The sequence below is a fragment of the Panthera uncia genome (genome assembly GCF_023721935.1).
Source record: "Panthera uncia isolate 11264 chromosome C1 unlocalized genomic scaffold, Puncia_PCG_1.0 HiC_scaffold_3, whole genome shotgun sequence".
Taxonomy (NCBI): domain Eukaryota; kingdom Metazoa; phylum Chordata; class Mammalia; order Carnivora; family Felidae; genus Panthera; species Panthera uncia.
In genome coordinates this window covers 3,321,070-3,335,647 of record NW_026057584.1, presented here as the reverse complement: position 1 = coordinate 3,335,647, position 14,578 = coordinate 3,321,070, and the positions used below count along the sequence as shown (strand labels likewise).

The 14,578-nt window shown below is 47.1% G+C and overlaps 1 protein-coding gene across 5 annotated transcripts in view; it reads left to right on the top strand.

Annotated features, from left to right (window-relative positions):
• UBE2F (ubiquitin conjugating enzyme E2 F (putative)) overlaps window positions 1-14,578 on the top strand; it is a 54,277-nt gene that overhangs the window by 24,663 nt on the left and 15,036 nt on the right. For all 5 annotated transcript variants that reach the window (XM_049614579.1, XM_049614578.1, XM_049614575.1 and 2 more), the window contains one exon: window positions 10,581-10,648. In XM_049614579.1, the coding sequence (XP_049470536.1) occupies window positions 10,581-10,648 (68 nt within the window). The remainder of the gene's footprint in view (window positions 1-10,580; window positions 10,649-14,578) is intronic.

The window sequence follows — 14,578 nt, the reverse complement described above, 5'->3', positions numbered from 1 at the left end:
TTTTTTCTTGATCATGTTAGCTTGAGGTTTATCCAGTTGATCTTTGCAAAGAACTCATTTTTGTTTTTCTCAGTTGTTTGTCTGTTTCATTGATTTCTGCTCTTATCTTTATTATTTCCTTCCTTTTATAGTGAGTTTAATTTGCTTTTCTTTTTCTGCCTAAGGTGGAAACTTAGATCGTTGATTAAAAAAATTTTTTACGCAATATTGGTTGAGGTGTAGGTTACATTGTTAACATATTTTTGAGTGTCAGCCATGTTGTTATTAATCAGTATTGTATCTTTTTTTGATGAGTTGTATTTTATCCTGTGAGTGTATACCAGTTTATCTGTTCACCAGTTGATAAGCCTTTGTGTCGTTTCCACTTTGGACCTATTATGCGTGAAGCTGCTGTCAAACCTTCTCATGTAGGTCTTTGCCAGCATGTTTTTATTCCCCCTGGTGACGGAATTACTGGGTTATGTGCTCAGAGTAAATTTACTTTATTAGACACTGCTATCTTGTTTTCCAAAGTGTAAGTACTGTTTTTCAGTCCTGCTAGCAGTGAATGAGAATTCCGGTTCCCTCACAGTCTTGCGGACATCTTGGCAGTCTTTTCAATTTCAGCCATTATCGTGGGTGTGTGTCTCCTTGTGACCTTTATTTGCATCCTTTCCTGTGTTTGTTTGCTGTTTGTGTATCTTCTTTGTTGAAGTGTCTATTCAAATATTTTTCCCATTTATAAATTGGGTTGCTTGTCCTCTTATCGAGTTGTAAGGTTTATATAACTGAATATAAGTTCTTTATTAAATATGTGGGGGGTTTTAACATAATAACATTTTTTTTATTAGTGTTACATATATATAAATTCTGATCAGGGAATTCTATAGCTGCATTGTAAATCTTGTGTATTACTGTGTATGTTCACCTAAATTTGTTTCTAAATGTATTAATTGTTAGCTTCGTGTTTACTTAATTTGAACATTTAATTTATAAATACACCCTAATTGGTACATGACAATAAAAGTGTAGCTTACATTAAGTCATAAAATTTTAACTGATTTATCTGTTAGCCGTATTAATGTCTGGTTAGTGGTGCATTCTTAGCTTTGTTTCAGAACTTTGGACTTAGAAAAGTTTCTAAATGTGAAATAAAGTAAGATCCCAATTTCTGAAAAAAGAAATATGTTTGGTTAGCCTGAAAGATGGGTTTGTTTCCACTCGTGAACATTTTGGAACATTTCAGCAATCATGGAGATTTAAACATATATGGACATAGAGCACAACACTGATGCAGGCCTTGGCTTGACCTGCTCTGCAGTCCTTATAGAACTTTAGGTGGTGGTCACAGCTACTATGTCAAGGTTTCAGACCCGGAGCATGTACTCCCTGGTTCTCTCTAGTTGGATTTTTAATTTTAATATGGAGATAACCATTATGAGGGACAGATTGGAAGAGGAACAGACTTTTTCCTAGCGAAGTCTTTTCTTTGCAATAACCCTAGAAATACAGGTGGCAGTTCTTCTCTTTACATGTAAGAGAAATGTGATGTGAGCTCTTAAGACTGTCAGTTTTCTGTCCTAGCATCAGCTAATCTTTGTTAGGAGAACATTCGCTGCTCTTTTCTTGGCTCCTTCCAAGAGCTCTGTTGACATGATGCTTCCTTGCGTACCATCACACTGAGTAAGTGACTTGTCGGATAAAACTCTGTTCTTATAGTAGCTCATGCCCCCTGCCTTTCACATGACTCCGAGGCACATTTCTTTCCTGGGACGCTCAAGTTCCCTGGAGTGACTGTGAAGTTAAATATCTGATTTCCCGTTTTTAAAACTGCTCATTACCATGCTTAAAACCTATTGTGATGGTCAGTAGTAAAAACATACATAATGTGTATAAAGCTGTTTAGATGTTGAACTTTTTGGCATTGTAAAAATTGCCAGCACACTTGGTTTCCTGACCCACCGCTTAGTGCCTTTTATGTGGCATAGGCTTTTTCTTTATCTTTTGCAGAAATCATGTTTAGTGAGGTCTAATTGACGGACAGTTCACTGTTCTGGGGTGTTCCCTGCATTTTGACAGTGTGTCACCGTCAGTATAATCGAGATAGAGAATGTTTCCGTCACCTCAAAAAGGTCCCCCAGCCTCTGGCGGACATCGTGCCTGCCGTTGTGCCTTTTCCAGAATGCCATGTAAATGGACCAAAACAGCATGGAGCATTTTGTCTGTGGCTGTTCTCATTTAGCACCGTGCTTTCGAGATGCATCCATTTGGTTGTGTGTATTATCATTTCCATTGGCCATCACTGAATTTGAAGATGGGGCAAGAGCCCCCAGAAAGGAACGCAGCAGCCCTGCCCGCTGGCTGATCGTAGCCCCACGCTGCCTGTTTTGGACTTCTGATCTACCGAAGATGGTAAATTTGTGTTGTTTAAGCCACTGAGCTCGTGGTGATGAATCCTAGTAACAATTCTGACCAGTACAAATAGCTGTGCTTTCTGTGTCCTAGAGATCGAAGAAATACAAATATATCGTGGTTTTTTTTTTTTTTTTTTTTTTTTTCAAGTATTTTTCAGCTTTACGTTTCACAGTTTGGTCTGTGACTTAGTTCTTTTTTTATGTGGGGCAAGAGGAGGATCTGGTTTCCCCTCCCCCCGCCATCCCTCCAGAGTGAAGGGGGAAGTGCTCCCTTCTGTTTCCTGGGACTGTGGATGAAGAGTTAGTATCAGTTCTGCACGCAGTGGTAGAATCTGCCAGGGAAGCTACCTAGCTCTGGAAGGTTGTGTTTTGTTTTTGTGGTAACATTTTAAGGATGAATACACTTTCTCTAGTAGATAGAGTAATTGGTGTCTTTCTTAAGGTTGTCCACATTTTCAAGTTTAGTGGTACAATGTTGTTCTTAATATCTTGTCCTATAAAGTTCTGTCGAGTCTCCTTTAACTCCTATTAGTGAAAGTGTGTTTTCTTTTTTTCTTGATCAGGCTAGCTGGAGGATTATCGATTTTATCAGTCTCTGCAAAGAACCGGCTTTTGGGTTTATTGATTTTCCTCTACTATCTTTTGTTGTCTGATCCTGTCTTTATTACCTTCCTTCAGCTTGTTTTCAGCTTAATTTGGCTTTTTTTCCCCCAGTTCTTCAGGTGGAGGCTTAGACAGATAGTAGGATATTTCCATTTCCCTACCCAGCCTTCCTTTTACAGTTGTCCTGTCTCCTTTATGTACTCTGTGACCCAGCCTTACATATCCTGTTTTCTTTTATCTGTTTCCCAGCGTAGTCACCGCTCCTTCCTTGGGTCTGAATTTCCATCTGTTACTTTTCCTTCTGCCTGAAGAACATCCTGGGTGTTCAGGATTTGTATGTAGTACAGCCCCCGGGTGACGAGTTCATTATTGTAGAGACCTCATTCTGCTGCCTCCTGACTTGTATTCTTTCTTATAAATAGTCAGTGCTCATTCTTTGTTCCGCTTTATGTGTGCATTTTAGTCTCTGGTTGCTTTTAAGACCGTCTCTTTATCACGTTTTTAGCAGTCTGTCTGTGATGTTCTTTGATGTGATTATTGACCTTACCTGGGCTTACTGAGCTTTCTGGATCTGTAGCTTTGGTTTTTGTGAAACTCACAAGTAATTTGACCAACATTTCTTTAAATATTTTTTCTGTAACTCCTGCCTGGGACCCCAATGGTCTATATTAATATCTCTTACATATATATTACCTCCACACGTAAATTAGCCTCCATCGGGTCCCAGGGTGCTCACTTTTCTTTAGCAGCTAACTTAGTGTTTTCTGCAGCTCCCGCGTGGCTCCCGACCCCATGTCACCGCCAAGTACCCGCCCACCTCCCCGGCTCGGCCCCACAGCGGGCTCGTGGCAGTCCTGGCTGCGGCTCTGTGCCCAGTCCGCCCTCCTCGTGGACACTGCCTCTTTGTCTTCCCCGCCCCCACCTGCCCTCAGATCCCAGGGAGACAGCCTGGCCGGAAATGGCTCTGCCACCCGCTAGCTGCGGGGCTATGGCCAGGACAGTTTCTTCCTGCACGGGCCTCAGTTTCTTCTCCGAAGGGGTGATGATGTGCCTGTCCCACTGCAGTGGTGGAGACAGGGTGAGCGAACAGGTGCATGAGCCCAGGTGACCGTGTGCGGTGCGTGCTCCGCGTGTCGGTGTGCTTAGGGTTGTGGTTGTCATCCCGATTTTGAGGGTGTACCTAAAGGCACATCCCCCAAGCCTCCCCTGAACAGTCAGCCCACAGCAGCCTCCCCTGAGATGAGCCGGCTTCACGCGCGCTGCGTCTCACGGTCCGACCGCGGATGTGTCTTCAGGTACTTCCGCGTTGGCCTGGGCACGCTGGGCGCCATCCCAGGCGTGAGGCAGATCCCGCCCTGGGCCACTGTTCGAGCGGCCCTCCGGCTCACAGTGCCTTTTATGTATTTGAAGGGCTGTGAAAAAGCCAACAAAACAGGATATGCGACAGAGACCTGTGTCCCAAGGCCTGAAGCGTACTTACCGTCTGGCTTTTTACAGAAGGAGTTTGCCGACCCCAGTCTACAAGCTCATCTTGGCAAGGACGCTGTTTTTGCTGACTTTTAAGTTTGAAATTTACATAATTTCCAGTGTGTTGTAAATATTGACATTTAAAGATAAAAGTATTATATTGCTCTTTAAAGTGTTTCCAGTAGAATCTAAATAGCATGGATACGCCCACCATCATGCCTTTTTGTAGAAATATGAACAAGCTCTAGTTCAGTGGTTGGAAAATGCTCGTTGCTGCCTTTTCTCCTCTCACTCATAGTTTTCTTCCACTCGTCCTATAGGATTGTATCCTAATGTGAACATTTTTCTGCCAAGTACTTTGTCACCTTGTCCTACTACTCTGTAAATACACGCGCGCGCACTCACATACATCTATATGTATGTGTCTAAGTTATTTAAAAAGTTTTTCTAACCGGAAGACTCTTCGGTCTCAAGCATTTTGTTCTGAACAGTTGTTAGTCATTGTTTTCACCAACTCCTGGTTCCTGCTTCTCCTCCTCGGTGCTGGCTGCCCCTCCTGTCTCCTCTCCCAGACCCCTCTAGGTGTGGGAGCCCCGAAGGCTTTGTCCCGTCCTTGGACCTTCATAGCTCATGAAATGTGAGTGCTTCCGTATACTGAACAGCTCCCACCCTGCCCTCATCCAGCCCCGACCTCCCCCACACTCCAGAATCGTGTGCTGGCGATCAACACCTCTGTTTGAATGTTGACGGGAAATCTCAGATCGACGTGTCCGAGGTTGAACTTGGTGCGGTGATGGCCCTTGCGGCCTGTTTATCTTCCCGATGGCAACTCTGCCCTTTGCGTTGCGGGGTCAGAGACCTTAGCTCTTCTTTAACCCCTCTCTTCGCCACTCCCCACCCTCATCTGTCAGCAGATCCTGGTGGTGTTCCCGTCGGAATCTTCCCAAGGTCCTAACCAGCATGATCTCTCACCGGGGTTGTTGTAACAGGTCGCCTCCACAGGGCCTGCAGCCCAGCCCTCCTCTGCTCAGACCCCTCTCCGGGCTCCCCGCCTGGCTCTGCATAAAAGCCAGCACTCTTACTGTGGTCTCCTTGGCCTCCGCTCCTCCTCTCCCCTGCCTCGCCTCTGGCTGCTGGAGTGCTCTCTGAACATACCCGCTGTTTTCATGGGCCTGGAGTGTTCTTCACCCCGATGGCCTCTGTTTTCAGGCCTTTGCTCTCTCCGACCACCCTGTGTAAAAGTTCAACTCCTCCCTTGGCTCCTTCACCTTCTTCCGCCAGAACGTGCGCTGGTACTGGGGGGAAGGTCTCTTGCTGATGTGTCACCAGGGCCCAGAACAAGGTCTGGCACATCATGAGCTCTCATCAGATATTTGCTGAATGAATGACTTTAAACAGGATGTTGTAAGCTTTGATGGTTATTAAACATAAAATAGCGTTTCATCTGAAACGGAGCTGAGAATGATGGAGTTACCGTTAGCAGTTTTCTCTGATTTGGTTGATGAGTTTGTAAATGACTGTTCCTTTATGCTACAGAGGAGGAGTGCCAGTTTTCTTCCTTCATTTTCTTTTTATAGATGTAGACACTGAAGACTGCCTGATGAGAGAGGCATGGAAGGTGTTTTGTCACAGCTATGACATTCCATCCTTGGACTTCAGAATCGTATATTTTCTTGATCTTGCTGCTGACTGTTAGATCAGGTTCCTCCCTCCATTTTGTTGAAAGCAGAGAATTGGAACCCATCTGACTTGGAAAAGACTTTCTGAACACAGACATCAGAGCCCCTTAGCATCACAGTTTCTGAGGCGTTCATAAAGGCCACTTTCCCAAGACCTGTCAGCTGACCATTAATCATACCTGTCTTCACTTGGAAGCATCTTGTTTTATCTGAGATTCTCAGGAAGAGTTGAGAACTTTGAGATATTATTGGTTTTGTCGTACCCTTACCGATGTAAAAACTTAATGCTTTGTACTTCCTCCAAAACTGGAGGCTGCAGGTTTAGCTCATTCAATGAATAAGAAATATCTCTCCAGGGGCGCCTGGGTGGCTCAGTCGGTTGAGCGTCCGACTTCGGCTCAGGTGATGATCTCACAGCTTGTGGGTTCGAGCCCCGCGTCGGGCTCTGTGCTGACTGCTCAGAGCCTGGAGCCTGTTTCAGATTCTGTGTCTCCCTCTCTCTCTGACCCTCCCCCGTTCATGCTCTGTCTCTCTCTGTCTCAAAAATAAATAAACGTTAAAAAAAAATTAAAAAAAAAAAAAAAGAAAGAAATATCTCTCCAATGCTTTAGTAGGCAGAACCAGTTCTGATTGTCAGCTCAGTCAGCAGTCAGACCCACTGTCTCTTGGGAGAAGTGTTACTTATTTCTAGGATGTGCCATCCGCCGCCTCACTTCCGAGTTTAATTGCTGGCCGGCCGTTAGGTGAGGCTTGGACCCAGTCACCTGGGCAGAAGAAGGTGCCATATGCCTGTGGCTTATTGATTCCCTGTTTGCTTGCTTCTCACAGTGATCATGTGTTCTTTTACAGTCCTCTAGGGATTGAATTCACTAAATGAAAACTTTTTAGATTTGTTGTTTTTATTTATTTTTGAGAGAGAGACAGAGGGTGAGCAGGAGAGGGGCAGAGAGAGAGGGAGACACAGAATCCCAAGCAGGCTCCAGGCTCTGAGCTGTCAGCACAGAGCCCGAAGTGGGGCTCGAAGTCACGAACCGTGAGATCATGACCTGAGCTGAAGTTGGATACCCAACTGACTGAGCCACCCAGGTGCCCCAAAGCCTCTAAGTGAAGTTTTAATCCTTGCTGCCATCAGACTCCACAAGATGTCTGAATTCAAGACATTCCAATATGAACTGGGATGTCTTCTTTTTAACACCATACTTTGCCCTTAACAGAACTGGGTGTCAGATGGGGAAAGCACAACCCTGCCACGTGCCTCCATTTGCTGTGACCTTTGTCCACTGGGATGTTTGTGCCTTGGGGCAGTGCATCATGGTAAGAAGAGAGCTGAGAAGCCAACCTTCTGCTTCTAGTGGGGACAGCTATGAGAAGGGAGAGGGAAGGAGTGGCCGGTGGGAGTCTGACCTCGTGAGACTGTCAGGCAGCTTTCTTTTAGGGAATGCACCCGGACACTGGCCACCTAGAAGTGGATTCTCCTGGAGCTGTTTGTGCCCACAGACCCCTCGGCCAGTCTCCTCCCAGGAATACCCCTAACCTGGCTGAAAGTCAGTGGCATATGGTTCCTCTCCTTGTAACCCTGAGGGGCGGGGATAGGCTGGCCCAGTGAGCTGGATGCCAGGAACTTTCCTGCTGTGTTTCACTGTTGTACTTGAACTGTTGTCCCAGTTATCTGAGAAGCAGGAGGTTTTCAGTCGCGGCAGCCTCACACAGTGACGCAGTGGGCCGTCCCAGACTTGGATGTGGCACACGCTGGGTTACGGACGCTGTACATGAACCCTGTGCCTGCTGGTCCAGAGCTGCGCGGCCTTTCTCAGTCTCCACCCTGCAAGGCGCCAGCTTGGGAGCCGGACCCGCGAGGTGGGTCAGCAAGAAGTCTTCACTGGGGCCTTCGCTGAGAAAATCACAGGAAATAAGAGATGCTCTTAAGTGTGTTTCCTCTCCGTACAGTCTGCTTGCGCCCCAGCTGCTTTTTAAGTAGGACATGGCGTTTCTAGGCAAATTCAATAAATAAATAGAGTGGCTCGGGTCCCAAAGCTGTGTATGTCCTTAGACGAGGAGACAAGGAGTGCTGCCTCAGCAGCAGATCATTCTCCTGACACAGACAAAAACTAGAACTCTCCGCTTCCTGTCTGTCTTCAACCAGTTCAGAGACGATAAATTGTAGTAATTATTAAATGAGAGCTTGGCTAGGACAGAGAAGTATGGTAAAATCGAACCCCCATTAGACCAAATCACAGTTTCTCTGGAACTGGTTGGCAGCCTTGTTGAAACTACATGATCGTGGGGGCGCCTGGGTGGCGCAGTCGGTTAAGCGTCCGACTTCAGCCAGGTCACGATCTCGCGGTCCGTGAGTTCGAGCCCTGCGTCAGGCTCTGGGCTGATGGCTCGGAGCCTGGAGCCTGTTTCCGATTCTGTGTCTCCCTCTCTCTCTGCCCCTCCCCCATTCATGCTCTGTCTCTCTCTGTCCCAAAAATAAATAAAAAAATGTTGAAAAAAAATTAAAAAAAAAAAAAAGAAAGAAACTACATGATCGTGAAGTGGAAGGCCAACTAGAGAAAAACCACAGCGCGGCAGGATGCGGTGACTGGAGCACAGCCCGGAGGAGCGAGAACAGGCGAGAGCAGACGCGGCGCTGCACCGGGAGCTGGGGCGACAGCACGCACAGCGCCCGCCGCACCGCGTGCAGAGCCCAGCGCCAGGTCCCCCTGCCGCGGGGGCGCCCGGTGACACAGGAGCCTCGCAGCCGCAGAGCCCCTGGTGGGCGTGGCTGTGCTCTCATGACTTCAGACCTGCGATGCCCTTGTTTGCAGAGTTCTTGTATCTGGAGGAAAAATTTTTCCCCCAAAACAGTCTTTTCTAAAGACTCTCGGTGCTGTCAGTCACTGATCCAGGGGTGCCAGTGAGGGCTAGAAATAGCCATATCAGATGAGTGGGGAAGGGTAGAATAATCTAGGCCGTATGATGGTCGAGGCCAGCAGTGAGGAAGAACATGCTGCCTCGTTCCCGTGAGTGAGTGGGCTGTGAAGTACATGAAACCCTAAGATCGCTGTGAGAAAGTAGGGAAATCAGATGTTTCTGTCATCTGGGTTGGGAAAGATCTTTGTAAGCACAGGACCAAAGACAAACCACAGAAAGACAGGCTTCAGGGTGAGAAGTAGTTGAACCACAAAATCAGTGATAAACCAGCAGACTAAGAAACACTGTAACAAATACAAAAGGCAGAGGTTGATCTTCCTAAGAGCTTTTCTATATTGGTAGTTAAAAGATGAATACTTCGGTGACAAAAGGACAGTTAAAGAGCATCAGTCATTCGGTTCTTGCTTTAAAAATGATCCATAATATGAAATAAATTTCAGCCTCACTGCTTTTCAGATGAATGTAAAACAGAAATATGGTCTTTCTCCTCTGTCACACTGGCAAAGAATGAAAACATTGGGGTCTGTAAATGTTGACACAGTCTCGGAAAATTGTTGTAGTGATGATTTGTTTGACACTAACAACTCTGTATTAAATATTTATTTTATGTAAGCAGCTGAGGGAAGCAATAATATGTAGTATTGTTGATTTGTTCACAGTGATAAATATTTGGGGGAAAGTTGAACTTTCTTATGAAAGATGGTGTTAATTTTGCCAGATTGTGAAGTTCAGAGTAACTGAAAACCCCGGTGCATTTCTGGCTTGGAGCGCAGGCGTGAGCGCCCTCTGCTGGCAGCAGCACGAGTAGCGCCCACAATTCTCCCGCAGGCCAGGCTCGCCTGGGGTGGGTGGACTCTTGGCAGAGGCAGAGGCGGCTGGCGCAGTTGCGACTGTGCTGTGGGGTCTGTGACCTGGTGCCACCCTGCCTCCACACGTCCTCCTGCATGCCCACCGGTGCCCTCCAGCCCCGTTCCAGGGGGCGCGCTCTGTTCAGAAGGCTGCACCGAGCGCTCAGCCAGTCGGCTCGCAAGTGTTGACTGTGCACGCTCACTGGGGCAGGGGCTGTGTGCTTCACTGCCTGTCCCCAGGGCCTGGAGCACCCCTCGGACCTGACACTCTCATGGGGCAGCCAGCCGCAAAGAGATGACCTTGCAGCTTACCCAGGATGGTTACCTGTCATGAGATGTGTTTGAAGGGGGCACACCGGTGCTGTGATGCGGAGTGGGACGGGGCCGAGGTGAGAACAGGGCTACCCGGGCCGGCTCTGGGCGACTGAGGGATGCCAGCGCCTCCCCTGAGCGCACATGGCCGGCGAGGAGACGGACAGCAGGCAGGGTCGCGGGGAGCCGATTTCAGTTCATCATCAGGGCAGGGGCAGGATTTGGGGACGTAAGGAAGGAATCCTGCAGTCTTGTTTTTTAACTCTTAATTCTCTGTTTTTGCCGTATCCTAACATAGTGTTTGCTTTCTGTTAACTTTTTTTTTTTAATTTAAAGGATTTTTTGTTTTGTGTTTTTGATAGATGAGGGTTACTACCAGGGTGGAAAATTTCAGTTTGAAACTGAAGTTCCTGATGCGTACAACATGGTGGTGAGTAGCCTGCGTCTGAGCCGTTGTTTCCCCTTCGCGTGGCTGGGTGGCCGTCCCGGGTCCCAGCACACCCCCACTGCATCGGGTCCCCCCAGTCCTGGGACTGAGTACAAAATGGCCAATATTTGTGGTTGGTGTTACTCGTCAGCAGGATGTAGAGCCTCGGGAGGGAGATTCCTTTCTCAACAAGTACTTGTGACTACTGTGTGCCAGGCGGCCTGCACTGGGACCTCCGCTCTGCCTAGGCTGGCACCTTCCCTGGGAGCGGCCTGTGTGGTTCATGTAAATCCTATCTGTTACATTCTAGCACTGAAGAGGCAGGCATTTTATTTAAAACCGTGGTTCTGTTTACGGTATGGCACCAAAACCCTCGAAGTGTAGAAAACATGTACTTGAAAATTTTAGAAAAGAAGAATGCCTTATAGGTTTAAACCATAATTTATACCCATAGCTACACGTTAATCTCTCAAAGACCCACCCTAGGTAATATTCACACCAAATACTGTCACATTCTATCTTTATCAGTTAGGAAGGTGAGACAAAGTACAAAGTTACCATAGCATGAGAAAAGCAGTGAGTAGCAGACAACAGAGCTATCGAGCAGGGACAGGAAACTAATTTACGTGAATTCAGAGAAGGAAAGGAGAGGGTCATTTTGGGAAAGTGGTCGGGCCATTTGAGCTTTAAGGAGAAACAGGATTGGACTTGTCCCGACTTGGGTTGGCCCATAACCAGGGGAGGGTGGTGTTGAGGTGACGGCGAAATTTCTGGAACTGTGTTAACAGGTACAGAAATGAGAATTAGCAGCCTGCGTGCGGTGGATCGACCAAGTCGACTTGAAGGAAGAATCAGGGTTGGGGAGTAGTGGGGAGGAATGAGAAACTCAGATTTGAGGGTTGTTGAGCATTTTCACTTTGGCCTGAGAAACTAGTGACAGTTGGGAACAACTTCACAATTTTGTATTTATATATATATGTGTGTAAACATCCCCCTGATGCTTCCTAGCCCTCTCTAGGCTTATCAAATAGGAAAGAAAAATCCGCTGGTAAAATTAAGCCCCTTGTTAGCCTGAGGCTGCGGATACGGGGGACACCACGTGTCCGGTCACTTTACCTGCAGTGACTCCGTGTTGTCTGAGAAGTGGAGTTAGGCTCCCCTGCCCTGGGCCCTGGGCCCTGGCCCCACCAATGGGGTGCAGTTCAGGGGCTGTCACACTTGTTTGTGTGAAGCCAAACCTTTACCTTTACGGGGCTACGACATTAAAATTTCTTTCTGAACGTAGCTTATGAGGATGGGGTAGAGTTGGCAGTAAGGAAAAAAATTAATTTTGAAGCAAAGACAGGAAAATATGCATTTCAGGTCTTTGTCCACGCATCCATCCAGCTACCTACTGACTTTCCATATTTCCCTAATCACAGACCGAGGAGTCTGGCTCCACAGAACCCCGTACTCCCTCAGGTGAGATGTGGCTGGAGAGGTTTGGCTTCAGCACAGATGTTTACAATTCCAGGGGCTATTTTGATGTTTTCTGGAAACAGCCAGGCATACGGTACTTAAAATTCCAGACTTTTCAATTATCTGGACGTACTCTAAGGATTCCTCATCCAAAGAATGTTAAATTAAAGGATGGTAAGTTTGTGACAGTCTTTTTGGAGAGGCAGTGAGTGTTTGAGGAGGGGGGTGGCTTGGGGAGGGCCTTAGCATGAGCTGGTAGACTTTTCCAACAAGCTTTGCGGGATCTGAGACCCGCTGTTGCAGGTACGTGAGGCACCACTGAGTAGCAGAGCGTCTCGTTCCCGGTGTCGGAAGAGGGCGGAGCATGAGAAGATGCCAAGGAAGGAACCGAGTTTTGTTGAGAGCTTTCATGTGCCAGGTGCCCCCACTCACTTGTGTCCCTCCCCGGGAGTTCCCTGGGGGACGTTAATACGCTCATGTTCATGCGTCAGGAAGCTAGGGCCCAGAGGGCTACAGTTGGGAACTTCCCTTGTTAGCTTTGCCAGAATAAACCGTCAGGTGCTGAAGTGGATTCCTGCCCAGGGCTGCCTGGCTACCTGGCGTGTGCCCCTCTCGCCAAACCGGGTGGCCACTCTGTAGTGAGAAAATGTTTGTCATGTTGTCCTGTCCCTGTGTGACTTCCAGAAACGGAGTGCATGGGACACGGAATAAACAAGATAGAAAACCACTGGGCCTTGAGGACGTGTTTTTTTATGTTAATTAGTGATTTATGATGATTTTACATTTTTATATTTAGTTTCTATCTCCTTTGGGAAATTTCTGAATGATCGCTGGTTGGATTTCATCAGGAATGAAACCAGTGTCCTCAAGCAAGGGGCACGGAGGGGCCAGCCTCTCTGGGTGGACCCAGGCCCTGCCGCTGTTAGGACCTCTCCCCACCCCACAGGCCCCTTTGCCTGTCCCACTGCCTCCTCCAGGCTGAGTCGGTACAGTGGTCCCTGGGGTGGGGGGTGGGGGAGGTGACACCGTCCCCGGGAACCCGAGCATGGCTGATAACAGAGGTACTTGTGTTTACTCTTTTTGTATTGATCTTCGCTTACCTAACTCCTCGGTGTCCCTTTCGGCCACACTGGAGGCTCCCCGAAGCTGGGTCTGGAGCACCTTTCTTTCGCTGTATTTCCAGTGCCCGCCACATGGCGCGCACTTGTCCCGCGGGGGGCGCGCTCCGCCCATACGAACCTGCGTGCAGGAGATGAAACCAGCGTGCGAAAATGCGTAGGTTACGGGCATTTGGGGCAGAGATTGTGAGAGTAAACTGCAGGGACCCGTGCTTCATCTGCATGCGGAGACAGCCAGCCTGGGAGGGCCCCGTGGAGCCGCCTCGCTCATTTGTTCTTATGCCTTTATGTTCTTTGTAAGGACTTTGCTAACACCCCTAACACGGCACCCCTAACACGGTAACTTTTTTTTAATTTTAGCATCATAACAAGATGAACATAGGTTTTCATGTCAATTAACATATAATTACATCATCATTAGAACACTTCACTACATGCGTCATGGTTTTAAGTCAGTCCTTTATTGCTGGTCGCTAGTTGACCAATTGTTGACAGTACGAATCAGACTTTCTGTAGATAGTAAATATTTCAAGCTTTGTGAACCATTTTTGGTCTCTACCACGTATTCTTTTTTTCCATCACAAACTATGTGGGGTTTTTTCAAGCGATCTTTTAAAAATGTAGAAACCATACTTAGGTCCCATGCAGAGACAGGCCCGCCGGCACTCGGTTCACCAGGCTGCGGTTCGCTGCCCCCCTGGTGTGAGCAGCTGTGTCGTGCGTCCCAGACAGCACTTGCTGTACGTCTGCCCCTGCCTGTGGCCTAAGCCGTTAGAAGTAGAATTAAGACCGTGGAGTAACGGATACCGGGTTTGAAGCTCTTCGTCAACACTTTTAAAGCCTCCCCCCCAGAGGTCATGCCGGCAGCCTCCTCACCGTCACTGCCTGGAAATTCCCTTTTTCCTCACAAAGATGGAATGTTTTGATTATTTTCATTTTTGCCATTTTGGGAGGAAATAAACGGTATCTAATTGTCATTTGAGTTTTTGTTTCTTAAATAAGTAGGGTGCTAAATATTTTTTCCTATTTATGAGCTTTTTATGTTCTTTATGAACTGTAATTATGTCCTTAGCCCCTTTTTCCATTGGGATGTTTGTTTTTCTTACAAGAGGTCTTAGCTAGAATTTATATGAAACTTTTTCCCCCAGTTTTCTTGGTTGTACTGTAAGGATTTTTGTTTTTCCTTTGTGTTTTGATGTTGTTCTGTAAAAGTTTGAGGTTTTTGTGCTTCACCACTGTCCTCAAATCTACTTTTGTTTTACAAGTTTTTCTTGTTATGAAATGCTTAAAACAGGCCTTCAGACTCACCAAGGTAACTCATCAGCTTTTTCTTCCAGTGCTCAAAAAAAAATGTTTT